We start from the raw sequence: 16,296 nt of genomic DNA on the forward strand, positions 1-16,296 counted from the left end.
TGCTCGCAGACCACCATCATCAGCAATTGTAGAATTTGAATGGTTTTGTATTAGTGAGTTTTACATTTTCTTATATTGTTTGCTTTTCTGTTCTGTTGTAGCTTTGACAGAGCAAAGGGCAACTCAGCCCCCAGGATGGACTCCCACCTCACCTCAAGCGCAGACTCCAGTTCAGCCAGCTCTACAGGTAGCAGATCCTATTCAGCCACCTGCCCTGGCCGCTGTACCCGCCTCTGCCCCGATCTCCACTCACTCCCCCATTACTCCACTGCCTCAATCATCCCTGACTCCTCAGTCTCAAGCACAAGTCCAGCACCCTGTGGTCGTGTCCGTGCAGCAGGTGGCTCAAATGCCAGTCTCAGCAGTGCAGGTTCATATGAAAGGATTACCAGTCTCCTCTGTTGTGACCACCATGAGACCCACTCAGCCTCAGCTTCAGCCCCAAACCCATCCTCAGCTTCAAACCCCCTCTCAAGGCCAAATCCATGCACAGGTTCAGGTCCAGCAGATGCCACACATTCAGGCTCAAGCGCATCTCCAAGCACAACCTCAAAGTCACCCACAGGTCCGAGTTCAGTTTCAGCCACGGCCACAGATTCAGCCACAATCTCAGCCATTACCCACAGGGCAAGTACCTCCTCTTGCTCAGATTCAACCTCAGGTGCAGTTTCAAACCCAAACAAAAACCTTGCCCCAGGTTCAGGCTTCAACCCAGGCCCAGATCCAACCGAGGGTCCAACCTCAGTACCACCACCAGGTACAAGCTTCATTCCAAACGCAACCACAAGCCCAACCTCAGGCTCAACAACAGCCTCAGGTCCAACTGCAACCTCAGGTTCAGTCCCAGCCTCAGGTTCAGTCTCAGGCCCAAACTCAGCTTCAGCAGCAGCCTCATATCCAAGCCCAACTCCATCCACAGGTTCAGGTTCAGTTCCAGCAACAAAGCCAGATTCAAACTCAGGCCTCTCAGCAGCCGCAGGTTCATATTCAGTCACAAATTCAAGCTCAAGTCCAAACCCAACCCCAATTTCAAGTTCAGTCATCGCAACCAACCCAAGTCCCACAACAGCTTCAGGTTCAAGCCCAGTCCCAAGTCCAAGCAAAGCTCCAAGTCCAGTTCCAACCTCAGAATCAATCTCAAGTTCAATCACAACCTCAGATTCAGGTCCAATCTCCAATCAGGCATCAACTCATCACAGTTCCAGGTCTCCAGCAACCAGTCCAGCTGCTATCAGCTCTGCCACCCCATGTTGCAGCCCAGATCCAAGCCCAGATCCAGGCGCAGGCACAGCAACAGGGTGGCACAGTTCCCCAGCAGATCAAACTGCAGCTGCCAATCCAGATCCAGCAAACCGGGGGACAAATTCAGGCCCACCAGATCCAGAACATGGTGACTATACAGGCACCAGCAAGTGTCCAGGAGCAGCTTCAAAGGATGCAACAGCAGCAACAGCAGCAGCAGCAGCAACAACAACAACAACAGCAACTACAACAACAGCAACTCCAACAAACACCAAAGAAGAAAAAACACCATGAGACTAAAAGGGAACAGAAGGAGCAGAATGTACAGGTGGTCAGCCCTGGAGATGGCATCCAAAAGCAGGTACGAGTCAAAGGAAGAACAAAACAGTTACACACACACACACACAACATTTAGACCTGTGTGCACATATTGGTTACATTAAAGAAATTGACTAATTAAATTAGAGTTTTAAAAACAGGCATACCTAGTATATTATAAGCCTGTTTTTAGGCTTACTACAACAATAAAATCAAATCATATTAACTGATTTTCATTTTTTTGACTGTCAGGTGGTAGTGAAGCAGAACGCAACAGCAGAACAGCTGAAACAGAGGAAGACCCTGGCTGCAGCTGAGCGAGAGGAGAACCAGAGGTTCGGGGTCTTAGGTCACAGAATTATTAAAAACAGTGATGCAGTTGAACCACCGACTAAATCACCGTTTTCTCTCTTCAGAATGATCGTCTGCAACCAGGTGATGAAATTCATCCTCGACAAGATTGAGAAGGATGAGAAGCAGGCAGCTAAGAAAAGAAAGAAGGAAGAGGTGGTGGAGCAGAAACGATCCAAGCAGAATGCAACCAAGCTCACTGCGCTCCTGTACAAGCACAAAGAACATCTGAAGGCTGAAATTCTTAAAAAGAGGGCCCTGTTGGACAAAGAGCTGCAGCTGCAAGTGCAGGTGAGCACACATCCAGCTTTCTCAAACATGGTTATGTAGAGAAAGGGAGTCAAAGTATTCTTTTGTATTTTTATTCCTTACATGTGCCGTCTCCATCTTAGGAGGAGCTGAGGCGGGACATAGCCAGGCTGCAGAGAGAAAAGGAGAAAGCTCGAGCTGCTATTGCCCAGGCTGCTGCAGCAACAGTCAAGGCAGCCTCTTCCCAGTCTTCCCACTCCTCCCATGTCTCTCACTCCGCACATTCCTCTCATAGCACGCACACAGCAACCTCACCGTCATCATCCCACAAGCGGAAGAGAGAAGATGAGAGAGACAAAGACAGGAACAGGGATAGAGACAGGCATCACGACAAGAGTAAGAAACGGGACAGGGACAAGGACAGAGACCGATACAAAGACAGAGATAAAGACAAAGACCGGGATCGAGAGAGGGAGAGGGAGAGAGACCGAGATCGGGACAGACATCGGGAAAGGGAGCGTGACAAGGACAGAGATAGGGACAAAGACAAGGAAAGAGATTCCAGCTCATCAAAACACAAGAAGAAGAAGAAGAAGCTGTCTTCTACCTCAAAGGATCACAAGAAGGACACCAAATTGTACTGTATCTGCAAAACGCCCTATGACGAGTCAAAGTGAGCTCTCTGGGAGTGGGAGGGGACCTTTCTAATAAATCACTGTGATGCACACTGCTGTCACTAAATGGCTCGATTTCTCTCAGGTTTTACATCGGGTGTGACTTGTGCTCCAACTGGTTCCACGGCGCCTGTGTTGGCATCACGGAGAAGGAGGCCAAGAAGTTAGAAGACTTTGTGTGTAACGACTGTAAACGCGGTCAGGAGGGAGGAAGTAATGAGGAGCTGTACTGCATTTGCAGGACACCATACGATGAGTCACAGTAAGTCATCTTATGCGTGGCGTAACTGTCGCCTGTAAACATTAGCATTGTCAAATCTACTTGCCTCTAAAAACAGCACTGATTTTCATATTGATGTGCGGCCTTCCGTCGGTGTACTAACCAGGATGTGTGCATCGTTCACCCACAGGTTTTACATAGGCTGTGATCGCTGCCAGAACTGGTACCACGGCCGCTGTGTGGGCATCCTGCAGAGCGAAGCCAATCACATCGACGTGTACGTGTGTCCGCAGTGTCAGTCGACAGAGGACGCCATGACGGTCCTCACGCCGCTCACTGACAAAGACTATGAAGGGTTGAAAAGAATATTACGCTCGTTACAGGTATGAAACTTTTGTAATGCAAGACTGTGTGTGTATATTTATATTAACAGTAACACCTTTTTAGTCTAAAATGTTGACTTCCGACCTGTGGGCTGGTGCTGCAGGTGGGCTTTGAGAGGTCAGTGAGAGGTGCTTTCAGCTGCTCCCTTATTTCCCATGGGGTAATCACACCCTCCCATTTACCAGGGGTGGAAAGCAGCACTAGGAGCTTGCTATGCCCTAAGTTTGGGTTTGTGTCTCCTTCTGATCTCAGATCAGGGATCTTTCGTGTGAGGCGAAGGTGTTACCCACTGACCCATCAATTCTTACATGTTTTTCTCTTCTCCTCTCTCCCCAAAACAGTTCACTGAAATTCTTATAAGATTTTAAAATTGGATATCAATATTTCATCTTAAAAGTCAGTTTTTTATGAATAAACTTATTGGATAAGATGCACATTTATAAACTGAATCAAATGATTATCTTTTTGGGTTCAAGATAAAGTCCTTTCCAGTAGATTTTTCTATTAAAATTTTACTGGGGCTTTATAATTTAGTTTAAAATTCCTGTGAAGTATTTACATTTTACAAAGAACCCTAAGTAACGAAAACAAAGCCGGGACTTGGCATCGTTTTTCTTTTTCGGACATATTTTTGATATATTATTTGACATATTCTAAACTCTTCTTTTTTTTTTGGCCTTTATTATATAGTGTACAGTGAAAAGAAACAGGAAAGTGGGGAGAGAGAGATATAGGGAAGTCACGCAGGAAAGGGTCAGAGGTCAGCTGTGAACCTGGGCATCCACTGAGCCACCCTGGCGCCTCGATATCTTATCTTTAGTTGAAATAAATTTAATTTGGAAATAAAGCTGTCAGTGGAGAATAGAGTCCAACAATTAAATCATCAGAAGATCAAAACTGTGAAAAAGAGGCACTGAAGCTAATTTTTTTTTTTTTTTTCAAATTTGTATTTTGAGGCAGCCGTCATTTATGTCTGTTATATTCAAGAAAGCGCAGATCCCTGCACAGCTGATGCCGCCAAAACTGGGCGTCTGGCACCAGAACTGTAAAATCCATAAACAGCATGTGATTGGTTCAGAACACAATAGTGAAAGTCTTTTTTTTTTTTCCTGAGATTCAAACATGGCAACAAGAAAAAAAAAAAAAAAGAGACTTGCTTTATCTTTAAAGTGATTTTGATGCTGCTTTTGTCTGTGTACTCAAAGGATGTTGAATGTGAAGTTTATTTCAGACATAAGGCTGCCTAAAGTAGTTGCAGTAACAAAATTGGCATCGATTCCTGAATTTTTTTTTTTTTTTTCTTTCCCCCCTCAGTCTCACAAAATGGCGTGGCCTTTCCTGGAGCCAGTGGATCCTCATGACGCACCCGATTATTACCGCGTGATCAAGGAGCCAATGGGTAAGTCTGTATGATAGAAAGTGATCTAGGAAACAAAGAAGGAAGAATAGAAATCCATTTAAAATATGTATTCAAGTGGGAGTTCAACATATACTGGAATGGAGTATTATTTTTTATTTTTTTTATTTTTGAGTATTCAATTTCCAGTAATAGAAACTGGATTTAATTAAATCATTTAGTTTCTTCTTCAGGCACAGAAATTGTCTGTGTGTCTCTGTGGAGTCTGCATAGACTGATTACATGATTAACCACAGAGCAAAAATGTGCAGTTTTGTAACGCTGTCACGAACACTGAGTAGATTTTACCTGATATACCTGATAAAACATACTTCCCATCAAAATCTATTAAAGTACAATACATGGCACGTTGAAGTACTTTTATTTCCTCCTGCACATCTCAAAATGCAAAAAAAGTGGTTAGAAAAGGAGTTAAAAGGAAAAATGTTTCCCATTCTGTGTCTTTCATGTTGTTTTTTTGACTGTATGCGATGTTTCGTGTTGTTCCTCCCTCGTAGACTTTTCCACGATGGAAACCCGTTTGCAAAAGCGACATTATCACAAGCTCACAGAGTTTGTGGCAGACGTGACCAAAATCTTCGACAACTGCCGCTACTACAACCCCAACGACACGCCCTTCTATCAGTGCGCCGAGATGCTCGAAGCCTTCTTTGTACAGAAGCTGAAAGGTTTCAAAGCGAGCAGGTAAGTTGAGTTGCCGCTGCTGCCGCAGACTCGGTTTCCAGGTTTCTCTCCTCCATGCTCGTCCGTTTGCTGTAAAGACTGGACTGGCCTCACTGACTTATTCAGTAATTCTGTCATTTCACTTGTTTCTTCCTTAAAGGGGACCTATTATGGTTTTCCATCCGTCATAGCCATACTGTTACAATAGTTTATACTTAGAGCCTATCCAATATAGCATTTTTTTTTTCTTTTCCAGTACCGATATTTGGTGTTTTTTAAAAATCCGATACATCGGCCAATATTTTTTTTCTTTCAGACTCATGAAACATAAACATTTGTTATGCGTAGTTATATGAGTTCTTACTAAGATCGGCTTAGCTAGTTGTTGCGTTTGTGGCAGTCCAAACACGTGTTGCCAACAGGGAAGTTCTGAAGCGCCCTCTAGCGAGCAAACAGTGCAACATTAACACGAAGGGTTTTTCTCTCGTCTCTTCTTTACTTTTTTAAATTTTCATTTATCTGCAGTTATAAATGCTGATACCAGTATATTGATGAGAACTAATATCGGCCAATGTATCAGCTGGGGTCTACTCATGCTCACACTATAAACACAGCCAAAGTTTCAAATAATGAGCAGGTAACCCGTTCCCTGTTTTTTCTACTCTTGGCTCTAATGTCAGTGAAAGAGGATCTCCCTAATTTGGTCTTTACAGACATAGATTTGTGTCTAAATCTACACAACTGCTATTACGAGGGGCAGCCAATCAGCAGAAATTTGGCTTAAAGGGACAGGACTGAGTGGGGCTGCCACAAGGCCCAGTTTAACCCTTTAACAATGAGCGTGTTATCGCTGACAGGGTTAAAAAAGTGTGGCGTTTTTCCACGCCTAATAACCAGTGTTGGCTGTGAAGCGCAATTACTCAGCTTTCAGAAACCATTTGAATCTTTCCGATAGGATAAACCATCGCGTAATTACGCTAATGCAGTGTGCGTTTCCGCAAACGTGTCGGCAACGATAGTTTGATCTCAAAGGGTCAAAGCTGCTCTAAGAACGGAAGTCCAAAAATGGAAAATCAGGCTTTGGACATTAATAGGTTCCCTTTAATGTGTGCATTTTTGGCTGCCATTCACTGTTTCTTTTTCCTTTTTTTCTTTGTAGCACTAGCATGTGTGTAGTGATGGTATTTTACAGTAGAATGTGCTTTACTTGTAGTTGCCATTAAATGTTTAAGCGTTGCTTGGCAGTACTAAAAACCCCAACAGAGCTGACAGACGTTAAGCCAGTGCGTCCAGTGTCTTGGCAGACCTTAGTGTCATGTTACATCTTGTATTGTGTATCATCTTGCATTTGTGTCTGTTCACTTTTGCTGCATGCCTTTGATTTATGCCATCCCATTTTCTTCTTTCTTACAGATTGTCAGATTCTTAAGTGGGCCAGTCTAGCTGGAGTCTGGACTGGATGCTGGGGTCTCTAGTAATAATGATATGAAAGGAAAACTAAAAGAATAAAAAGAAATGGCACAAGAACACACAAAAAAAAAACACCAAATGTGCTTTCATGTCAATTTCACCAATTGAAAGTTTTCTGGAACCAGTTGTGATCAGGATTTTCAGTGACAACACAATGGCAGCCATGTTGATGCGTGTTAATGATGTAATTGAGGGGCATGCTGTCTTCACATCCTAAACATAGACTGTAAATTAAAAATGGAAGTAGACTCCAACTTCAACTTTATATCTGCATTCTTTCTAAAGGCCAGCAGCTGAGTGACTTCTCCAGGTTACCAAAAAAAGGTCAGATTGTATAAAAAAACACTGAGTTTATGGTTTCACTCACTAGTTTCAGGTTATATTGAATGCATTGTTAGTGTCAACGCTGACAATAGTGAGGCATGGTGACTACTTCCATCTTTTATACACAGTCTGTGATCCCAAATGAGGATACTTGGCCTTTATGAACAATCAGTCACACTAACTAGGTTGTGTTCAGTAGGATATGCATTTAATTTCTCACTTGTATTTATTTCCGTTCTACACCCGAGTTGAATTGGGAATGTTAACTAAACTATATAAAGCTGCATATTTTAATACAGAGAGATATTTATAAGACGTTTTTGTATGTTGCCTCCATCCTTGAGTTTGATTTTCCTGGCTGTTAAGGTGGTTGTCTTGAATGTAAATATTTTTTTTTTTTTTAAATCATGTACAGCGATTGTAAGATATGACTGTATTTGACTGTTTTAAATAATTTTAGATAGTATTATTTTATGAGACTAAAATGTACTTGGAGGAGTGAGGTGTTAGAGCTTCCCTTGTTCCTCACTTGACAAAGTAAACCTCAGTTTGTAGTTGTGGAAGTTTTCTTCACTAATAAAAAGCATTCCCAGTTAATTACACCAACATGGCTGCAGGATCTCATGCAGACCCCTTTGCATCCTCTGTCTCTGTCTGATCACTGTTGAGCAATAAGCAAACTTGCGAAGGGCTCTCAACTTTCCCCTCTCTCCACATTCTGTAGGTCTCATAACAACAAGCTTCAGTCTTCTTCAGCCTCTTAGGAAACATCGCACATTGCGCAAAACAAAAATGCACTTGCCAAGAATATGGCTTTTCTGAACTGTAACTCTGTGATGGACTCGGCCTCACCCTGTGTTTGGGGTTTGCTCCTCTTGACTGCTGCAACAGGAGTAGGAGGGTGGGTGGGTGGTTGGGGGTGCTGGACAACCAGCACTTGCTGCTTTCACAGGATTTATTTTCCAGGCAGAGCTGCCCTCTGCTCACTTCAGCTGGGACCTGTTTTATGGACCTGCTTTCATCAGAGGAGCAAGAACAACTGAGGCATTTCAGAAGAAAGTTTACCTCGGAGAAAAGACTCTTATGAGCTCTCATATTTCCATGTACTTTATTTTATTTTATTTTTTTTTTGATCTGAGTCTTTTTATTTTTTTCTTACTTGGATGAATTAAAAAAAAAAAAAAGTCCCTCAGGCCATTCCTGTGGTCATCATGTCCAATGTAATAGAAACTGAATAATGGCATACAAATGGTTAGGTTTTACTGAGCAACATGTATCGAGAGTTTTGTGTCCAAATTCATATATCACAGTGGAGCAATGTTTTTCTCCCATTTCCGCTCATTGTTTAGTCTGATGTGGCATGAAAGACCGTTTAAGTACTAATTATCTGGCCATCGGTTGTCTGCTTGGTTAAACTTCTATAACCTACTGAAAGTAATAAGCTATTGTAAATGAGTTGCTTTGAAGTAGTGACTGACAGAGAAGGTTGATGTATTTGAAGGTTCCTGCCCTGTTTGTAAAAGAAAAACCTCCAGATTTTTTTGACTTGATTTTTCTTTTCCTTTTTTTTGTATTACAGCTGAAGAAATATTGATGTATATGGAACTTAATAAAACAGAAAAGAACGATTTATTTCCTCTGATTTTGACACAAAGGGAGCATTTGTTTAGCATCTCTAAACTTCAAAAAGCAGAAATCTTTTAAAAATAGATAACGGACATAAATTATAATGTAAAAACTGACAGAAAATAAATTGGTTGACTTCATAATTTGACCACGCTGTTTGCCAGAACTGGATGGTTTCCTGGCACAGACCTGGCTTTTAAGAGTAGTTCATAAGTCAGGACTTTGGGAATGTCATTCCAGAAGTTTAACGTTAGCCTGCTTTATCCATTCCAAAACCAGTTCTGATGTGTGTTTGGGATCATTGTCCTGTTCCAACACCCCGGTTGTGTCCAAGTTTCAATCATCTCACTGCTGATTTGAGGTGAAGTTGAAGAATTTGGAGGGGGGAGTCGTCCTCCATCAACTTTGTGCAACATGCCAGTACCACTGGCAGCAAAACAGCCCCAGAGCACGATTGGTCAGCACCCTCTCAGTCCATGGTGATGTAAAAATAGCTTCACTGTGGACGGTGATGCTGGTGTTCCAACAGTTTCCAGTTCATGGCAGGCTTGAGCCTTGGTGGTTCCTGGGTTCTTCCTGATCATCCTAACCAATGTCCTCTCATCTGAGGGTGACAGTTTGCCAAGGTCTGGAAGAAGACCCAAAGTTGTGACACATCTGAATAACTTATACTTAACAGGTGGTTGTTTGAACCGATGCTCTTGGAATCTGCAGTTTATAAGTAGTTCCAAGAGAACTTCCCAACTTCTGTAAATCTGCAATTATTAGATCTTCACTGAGTTCCTTAGACTTTCCCATTGTTCTGAGTATTGGTCAATCCAATGAGTGCTGTCAAACAAATCCTTTTTTTTTTTCTTGGCAAAGAAACTATCCGTTGTGGGCAATTTTGATTACTACTGAGAACAGGGCTTGGCCTTGTCAAGTTAAGACACTGTAGAACTGTCAGCACCAATTAAAAGATTTAAATAATGTATGTATATACACTATATTTTCAAAGGTATCACTCACTCATCCAAATCATTGAATTCAGGTGTTCCAGTTACTTCCATGGCCACAGGTGTATAAGCCAGGCATGCAGACTGCTTCTACAAACATTTGTGAATAAGTGGGTCGCTCTCAGGAGCTCAGGGAATTCCAGCGTGATACCGTAAAAGGATGCCACCTGTGCAACAAGTCCAGTTGGAAAATTTCCTCACTATGAAATATTCCACAGTCAGCTGTTAGTGGTATTATAACAAAGTGGAAGCAATTGGGAATGACAGCAACTCAGCCATAAAGTGTTAGGCCATGGAAAATCACAGAGGGGTCACTGGATGCTGAGGTGCATAGTAAGCAGAGGTCACCAACTTTCTGCGGAGTCGATCGCTACAGACCTGCAAACTTCATGCAGCCTTCAGATTAGCTCAAGAACAGTGTGTAGAGAGCTTCATGGAATGGGTTTCCATGGCATTCAAGCCTCACATCACCAAGTGCCATACAAAGCACTGGATACAGTGGTGTAAAGCACGCTGCCACTAGACTCAAGAGCAATGGAGACGTGTTCTCTGGAGTGACGATTCATGCTTCTCCATCTGGCAATCCTGTGGCTGAATCTGGGTTTGGTGGTTGCCAGGAGAATGGTCCTCATCTGACTGCATCTATCAACCCAGTGGTTCTCAAATCCAGGCCTCGTGGCCCAGTGTCCTGCAGGTTTTAGATGTTTCCCTGATCCAACACACCTGAATCAAATGGCTGAATTACCTCCTCAGTATACAGTCAAGTTCTCCAGAGTCCTGCTAATGACTTCTATATTTGACTCAGGGGTGTTGAAGCAGGGACACATCTAAAACCTGCAGGACACTGCGCCATGAGGCCTGGATTTGAGAACCACTGTATCAACCTGATAGAACACCTTTGGGATGAATTAGAGTGGAGACTGTGAGCCAGGCCTTCTTATCCAACATCAGTGTCTGACCTCACAAATGTGTTTCTGGAGAAACGGTCAAAAATTCCTATAAACACTCCTAAACCTTGTGGAAACCCTTCCCAGAAGAGTTGAAGCTGTGGGCTGACATCATATTAAACCCTATGGATTAAGAATTGGATGTCACTCAAGTTAATTTATGTGTGATGGCAGACGAGTGAACACTTTTGGCAAAATAGTGCATTTGAGTCTGTATGTATAATTTTGGCCCTGTGTGGTTTTGACAAAATCCAACGTAAATTCCAACTTGTGCATCCAATTCTTGTTTTTTTGAATGTCATTAAAGATGTATGCTGTACAATCATTCCACCCTGAAACAAGAACAGTTCAAAGAAATAATTCAAAGCCCAAAATTGGCATCTGCTCATCCTGTGATGAGTGGATATAAACTTCTGACCACAGCTGTATTTTCTGGTATTTTTCACAATGGTTTAACAATGAAAATAACACAGATCAATTGTTAATATGCATTGGAAATTAAATAATCAGATTTTGTTTAAATGAGAAGAAATGAAAAATGTATTTATTCTGACTAAAGTTATTAATTTTAATACAATTTAATATAATTTTATATTCTAATTCAGTTTAGTTGGGACGTACATGTAGTTCTTTTGTGAGTATTTTCTTTGTTGTATTTCCATGTACTACAATGCACAGATCTGGGAGCAGTGCTTCGTTCCCAACACTCCTCTTAAAAAACTGACAAAAACAGTACAAAACCGATCCACAGTCAGATTACGTATTGTAGCCCTCACTACCGAATTCTCGCGATATTTTAGTGACGACATTTCCTGCGTGCACCGTAATTTTTTCAAATGGCCCAATAAGCGGAGGCGGTTGGATGCTTGCGCTTGAACGGCCCAATCAGAAAGCTTTAAAACAGGAATTTAAAGGTCTGTGCGGCGTTTTCCTTTTACAATTTCTGCTCGAGCAATAGGTAAGCACGCGTTAACTACTTAGGCATCATTTTTTTTTTTTTTTTTTTTTTTAAACAGTATTTTGACTTACATTGATAAAAAAGTTGGTGCTTTTCTGTGCGGTATTTACTGTGTTTCCCGGCTGCCTGATTGCGGATGCTGAATAAGTACTAAATGCCGTCTATGTTCGTGCGCGATCACGAGGCAGCTCAGAGTAGTTAAAAGTACGTGTTTTAAATGTGTTTGCAGGAATAACCGCTGCTGTTTTCCGCTGCTGCTTACTTCCTCTGTGAAAATGTCTGAGAACGCCGCGCGTCTGAACCAGTTCAAGAACAAAGGCAAAGATGTCAATGTGAGTTTAATCGGAAATCACATCACATCTGCGTTATTCACAACTGTGAGCTGAAGACCTGAAGGTGTGTGACTTGATTTTCTTGAATGCAGGACCTTCGACGCAGGAGGGTGGATGTGAACGTCGAGCTGCGCAAGGCCAAGAAAGATGACCAGATGTTCAAGAGGAGAAATGTGACTGCAGTCCCTGACGAGGCCACTTCTCCTCTCCAAGAGCGAAGCCAGAACTGTCAGGTGAGCCTTTGAACGTGCCATGTGCTCATTCAGTACAACAGCAATCTAACCCAGCAGTTAAGAGCTGAAAGGGTTTGCGTGGCATTAGTCTGCTCACTGATTCCACACAAAATTAAAGTGCTACAAAAGCCTGTTTCAGATTGAAACCTTTATAGTGGTTTGCATATCCCATAAACCTTCCTCTTTAAGTGCACCTCATGATTTACCTAATTCTATTGTTTTGTGCAGGGGCTCAGGCAGTGGACGGTTGAAGAGATTGTGTCAGGAGTGAACAGTGGGAATTCTGAGTCCCAGCTCCAGGCTACACAGGCTGCACGGTAATGACAATCCATTAAAGAAACATATTTATTCATTAAAGGGTAAATAATTACTGGCACACTAACGCTTATTGTATTGTCCTGAATGCAGGAAGCTGCTGTCTCGTGACAAACATCCTCCCATTGACCAGATGATCAGCGTTGGTCTGATCTCTAAGTTTGTCTCCTTCCTGGGATGCGCGGACTGTCCCCCAATCCAGTTTGAGGCATCCTGGGCTCTGACTAACATCGCCTCGGGGACCTCTGACCAGACGGCTGCTGTTGTGGCAGGCGGGGCCATTCCTGCCTTTATCAGCCTGGTCACATCCCCCCACCAGCACATCAGCGAGCAGGCGATCTGGGCCCTTGGAAATATTGCCGGTAATTAATAGAAAATATTCATATTTGATTTTAATTGCAGTTGTGATTGAGTCAGATTTGTATTCATCATATTTTTTTTTTTTTTTCTCCTTTTGTTTAGGTGATGGATCAGCTCTTAGAGACAAGGTCATCAAGTTTGGAGCTGTGACCCCTCTGCTCAGTCTGCTGGCAGTCCCTGACCTCAATGTGTTCAGTGTAAGTTTTGACTTTTATGTCTTTTTGGTTTAATTCATGTTTGTATCAAGAAAAAAATGCTGTTGAAATGGTCACTCATTTATTCTCCTCATTGGCCACTAGGTGGTTTCCTAACTCAAATATTCCTGTTAAACTGACCTCGTGTCTGACTTCTTTGCAGGCTAGCTACCTGAGGAATATAACGTGGACGCTGTCAAACCTCTGCCGCAACAAGAACCCCTCCCCTCCTATGCCTGCCATCCAGCAGATTTTACCCGCTCTCATCCGTCTGCTACACCACGATGACCCGGAGGTGCTGGCTGACGCGTGTTGGGCTGTTTCATACCTGACAGATGGCCCTAATGAACGCATTGAGGTGGTGATCCAAACCGGTTTGATTCCTTGCCTGGTGAAGCTGCTTGGCTTTGAAGTCTTGCCTGTCGTCGTATGTATAAAGTCTCATTTGTGTTGTTTTTCTATACATAAGAAGGGCATAACTTCTATTTTTTATTTTTTTTTCTCTGTGGTGTAGCTCCTAGTAGGCCCTGGTTTTATAACGTGCCCTCTCACCTTTCCTACAGACTCCTGCGCTCCGTGCCATTGGCAACATTGTGACTGGGACAGATGAGCAGACGCAGGCTGTGCTGGATGCTGGAGCCCTGGCCATGTTTGCCCCACTTCTTCACCACAAAAAGGCCAACATTCAGAAGGAGGCAGCATGGACTCTGTCCAACATTACAGCAGGGAAGGACTCCCAAATCCAGGAGGTCATCAACGCAGGCCTCGTCCCGTACATGGTTGATCTGCTTGTGCGGGTATGTTTTGTTGTATTTGTGTCACTAGTGAAGAATATACTTCTCCTTTTTGTTTTTTTTTGTTTTTTAAATGCTTAGTGACTCATGTCCTCTTGTCTGCAGGGAGACTACAAAACTCAGAAAGAAGCTGTATGGGCAGTTACAAACTTCACCAGTGGGGGCAATGTTCAGCAGGTGATCTATCTTGTTCAAGCCAATGTGATTGAGCCTCTTCTGAGTCTACTCTCCTCTAAGGACAGCAAAACTATTCTCGTCATCTTGGATGCCATTACCAATATTTTCATGGTGAGTCCAACCTTTTCTTTTTCTTTTTTCCAGATTTGCTGAGTCCATTTGTTTTTCTTCGTTGCTAGGTTGCTGAAAAATGATCGTGTTCATGTGTTTTGATGTTAGGCTGGGGATAAAATTGGTGAGTCTGACAAGCTGAGTCTAATGATCGAGGAATGCGGCGGACTGGACAAGATTGAGGCGCTGCAGTCTCATGAGAACGAGATGGTCTACAGAGCCGCCCTCAACCTGATTGAGAAATACTTCTCTGAAGAGGTGGGCACAATCCTGAGCACGCATTTCCAAAATGAACGTTTCTGTGCTGACAAATGTTCTAATGTGTTATAATTTCTTTTGTTAAAGGAGGAGGTTGTGCAGAGTGTCGCCCCAGAAGCAACCAGTGATGGTTACGCCTTCCAGATCGGTGAAAACCAGAGCACTTTCAATTTCTAGATGACTTTCTAATACCTCGCCCCTCCCTGCTGTACCATCACTGCTAGTGTGCGTCCTTTGTTCATGTCTGTGTGAAGTTTCCCTGTTTTCTATTTGTATGTATTGTACATACTGTTTTAACATGACTGATAAAAGATGTTTGTAAATAAAGTTGTCAGGTCATGTGTGTGTGGTTTCAGTTTGTTGTATGGGTGCAGATGTCTGTAGGGCATTTACAGTAATCAAAGCAAGTTTATTTACAAAATAAACACTTAAAGTGTCATTTATACTCAGGATGTAAAATGGTTACTTGTGAAATAGGGACTCTCCAAAAGCTATGCAGAGCTTATAAATGCCCACATGACTAATATACATGAAATACAAGTATAATTTCCAATATGCATCCTAATTCTAACTTAAATTGCTAAAAAATACCCAAAGATTACTGCGAAGATGCTAAAGCATAGTGGCACTAATGCAATAGATCCTGACAGGGGCGTCCTGGCCTCAATTGGAGAATGACTTTAAAATGGAAAGCTGAGAATTATGAGAATCCCCAGCCATACAGGGGTTTAGGAGTAGCAGCTGTTGTCTTAAGAGCTTTTAAAAAGATGGAGAAAAATGTTGAGATTCTCGCAGGCCTCTGGAGCTCACACTAAAACTTACGCGTTTCTCATTAAGAGTTCCCCGTCTGTTACGTGTGTGAGACGGAAAAGTAGGCTGGGATAAGATAATAAAGGCTATTGTGGTTACTGTGTGTGTCAGGTTACAACAGCCTTTCTATGAGTAACCAAAGTTTTCATGTGGCTACTTTTTCCCCCGGTCTTCTAATGAACGATGCTCCGGTGAAGTGGTTTAATTCTGGGTGTCAATGAAAGCCTGAGCCTAACTGGAGCTGATTCCCAGTCAAGTGTGGTCCAAAATTGTCTGGATTCTTTTCACTTAATGTGATGAAGGTCCATGGTTCCTGGTGTAATTCTATCGTTTACACTGACAAGTATAAATTTCAAATGAAATTCACAGCACCTGCCTTGGGATTTCCCCATATATAATGTACAGGAAGGGGTTTAGTATGGAACAACTTTGGCTCAAAAGAGAAAAGCAAACTTTATCCAAAATGAGATCATGACTGCAGGAGGAAATGAAACCAGAAAATCCATGATTTGTTGGTCTAAAGCAGTGGTAGGCGATTCATTTCCCAAGGGGCCGCATGAGAAACTGGGACCATTGTGGAGAGTCCCACCAATAAGCTGGACTCAGTTCTGCTTCATAACTTCATCTCTTTATAAGTTCATTGGTGCGGCCCTCCACAACAGGCCCAGTTTCTCATGCGGCCCCTTGGGAAAATGAAGAGCGTCAAATTGGGAGTGTGTTACTGCTGCAGTGCGTGTGGTGGGTCAGAAAGAATGAATTTTAAAGTTTTCATCCAAATACACAATGTTTCCGATAGTGTATATTAATGTGTTTGGTCCATTTGTACTGTTATACATATAGTAGAAATGGAGCTAAACAGCTGGTGAAGCAAATT

General features: G+C 42.6%; 2 protein-coding genes across 10 annotated transcripts in view; both read left to right on the top strand.

Moving 5' to 3' along the window:
- bptf (bromodomain PHD finger transcription factor) overlaps positions 1 to 8,940 on the top strand; it is a 28,763-nt gene extending 19,823 nt beyond the window's left edge. For 6 of the 8 annotated variants that reach the window (XM_030735466.1, XM_030735470.1, XM_030735468.1 and 3 more), the window contains 9 exons: positions 102 to 1,603; positions 1,813 to 1,895; positions 1,977 to 2,202; positions 2,304 to 2,833; positions 2,920 to 3,096; positions 3,245 to 3,437; positions 4,753 to 4,837; positions 5,353 to 5,539; positions 8,037 to 8,940. In XM_030735466.1, coding sequence (XP_030591326.1) covers positions 102 to 1,603; positions 1,813 to 1,895; positions 1,977 to 2,202; positions 2,304 to 2,833; positions 2,920 to 3,096; positions 3,245 to 3,437; positions 4,753 to 4,837; positions 5,353 to 5,539; positions 8,037 to 8,076 — 3,023 coding nt within the window. In that variant the 3' untranslated portion in view covers positions 8,077 to 8,940. Of the gene's footprint in view, positions 1 to 101; positions 1,604 to 1,812; positions 1,896 to 1,976; positions 2,203 to 2,303; positions 2,834 to 2,919; positions 3,097 to 3,244; positions 3,438 to 4,752; positions 4,838 to 5,352; positions 5,540 to 6,931 lie in introns of all 8 variants that reach the window. The other 2 variants (XM_030735471.1, XM_030735469.1) reach the window with 2 other exon arrangements.
- Positions 8,941 to 11,799: 2,859 nt separating this feature from the next.
- kpna2 (karyopherin alpha 2 (RAG cohort 1, importin alpha 1)) lies at positions 11,800 to 14,955 on the top strand. 2 transcript variants are annotated; one of them, XM_030735546.1, is made up of 11 exons: positions 11,800 to 11,838; positions 12,068 to 12,170; positions 12,263 to 12,403; positions 12,632 to 12,720; positions 12,812 to 13,080; positions 13,181 to 13,275; positions 13,436 to 13,699; positions 13,836 to 14,069; positions 14,172 to 14,354; positions 14,463 to 14,612; positions 14,700 to 14,955. In XM_030735546.1, exons 2-11 carry the CDS (start codon positions 12,114 to 12,116, stop codon positions 14,787 to 14,789), a joined length of 1,572 nt encoding a protein of 523 aa, XP_030591406.1. In that variant the 5' UTR covers positions 11,800 to 11,838; positions 12,068 to 12,113; the 3' UTR covers positions 14,790 to 14,955. The 2 variants fall into 2 exon arrangements, with proteins under 2 accessions (XP_030591406.1, XP_030591405.1); XM_030735545.1 differs by lacking the exon at positions 11,800 to 11,838 and adding an exon at positions 11,960 to 11,985.
- The last annotated feature ends 1,341 nt before the right edge of the window (positions 14,956 to 16,296 follow it).

The sequence above is a fragment of the Archocentrus centrarchus genome, chromosome 8, assembly GCF_007364275.1.
Source record: "Archocentrus centrarchus isolate MPI-CPG fArcCen1 chromosome 8, fArcCen1, whole genome shotgun sequence".
NCBI classification, from domain to species: domain Eukaryota; kingdom Metazoa; phylum Chordata; class Actinopteri; order Cichliformes; family Cichlidae; genus Archocentrus; species Archocentrus centrarchus.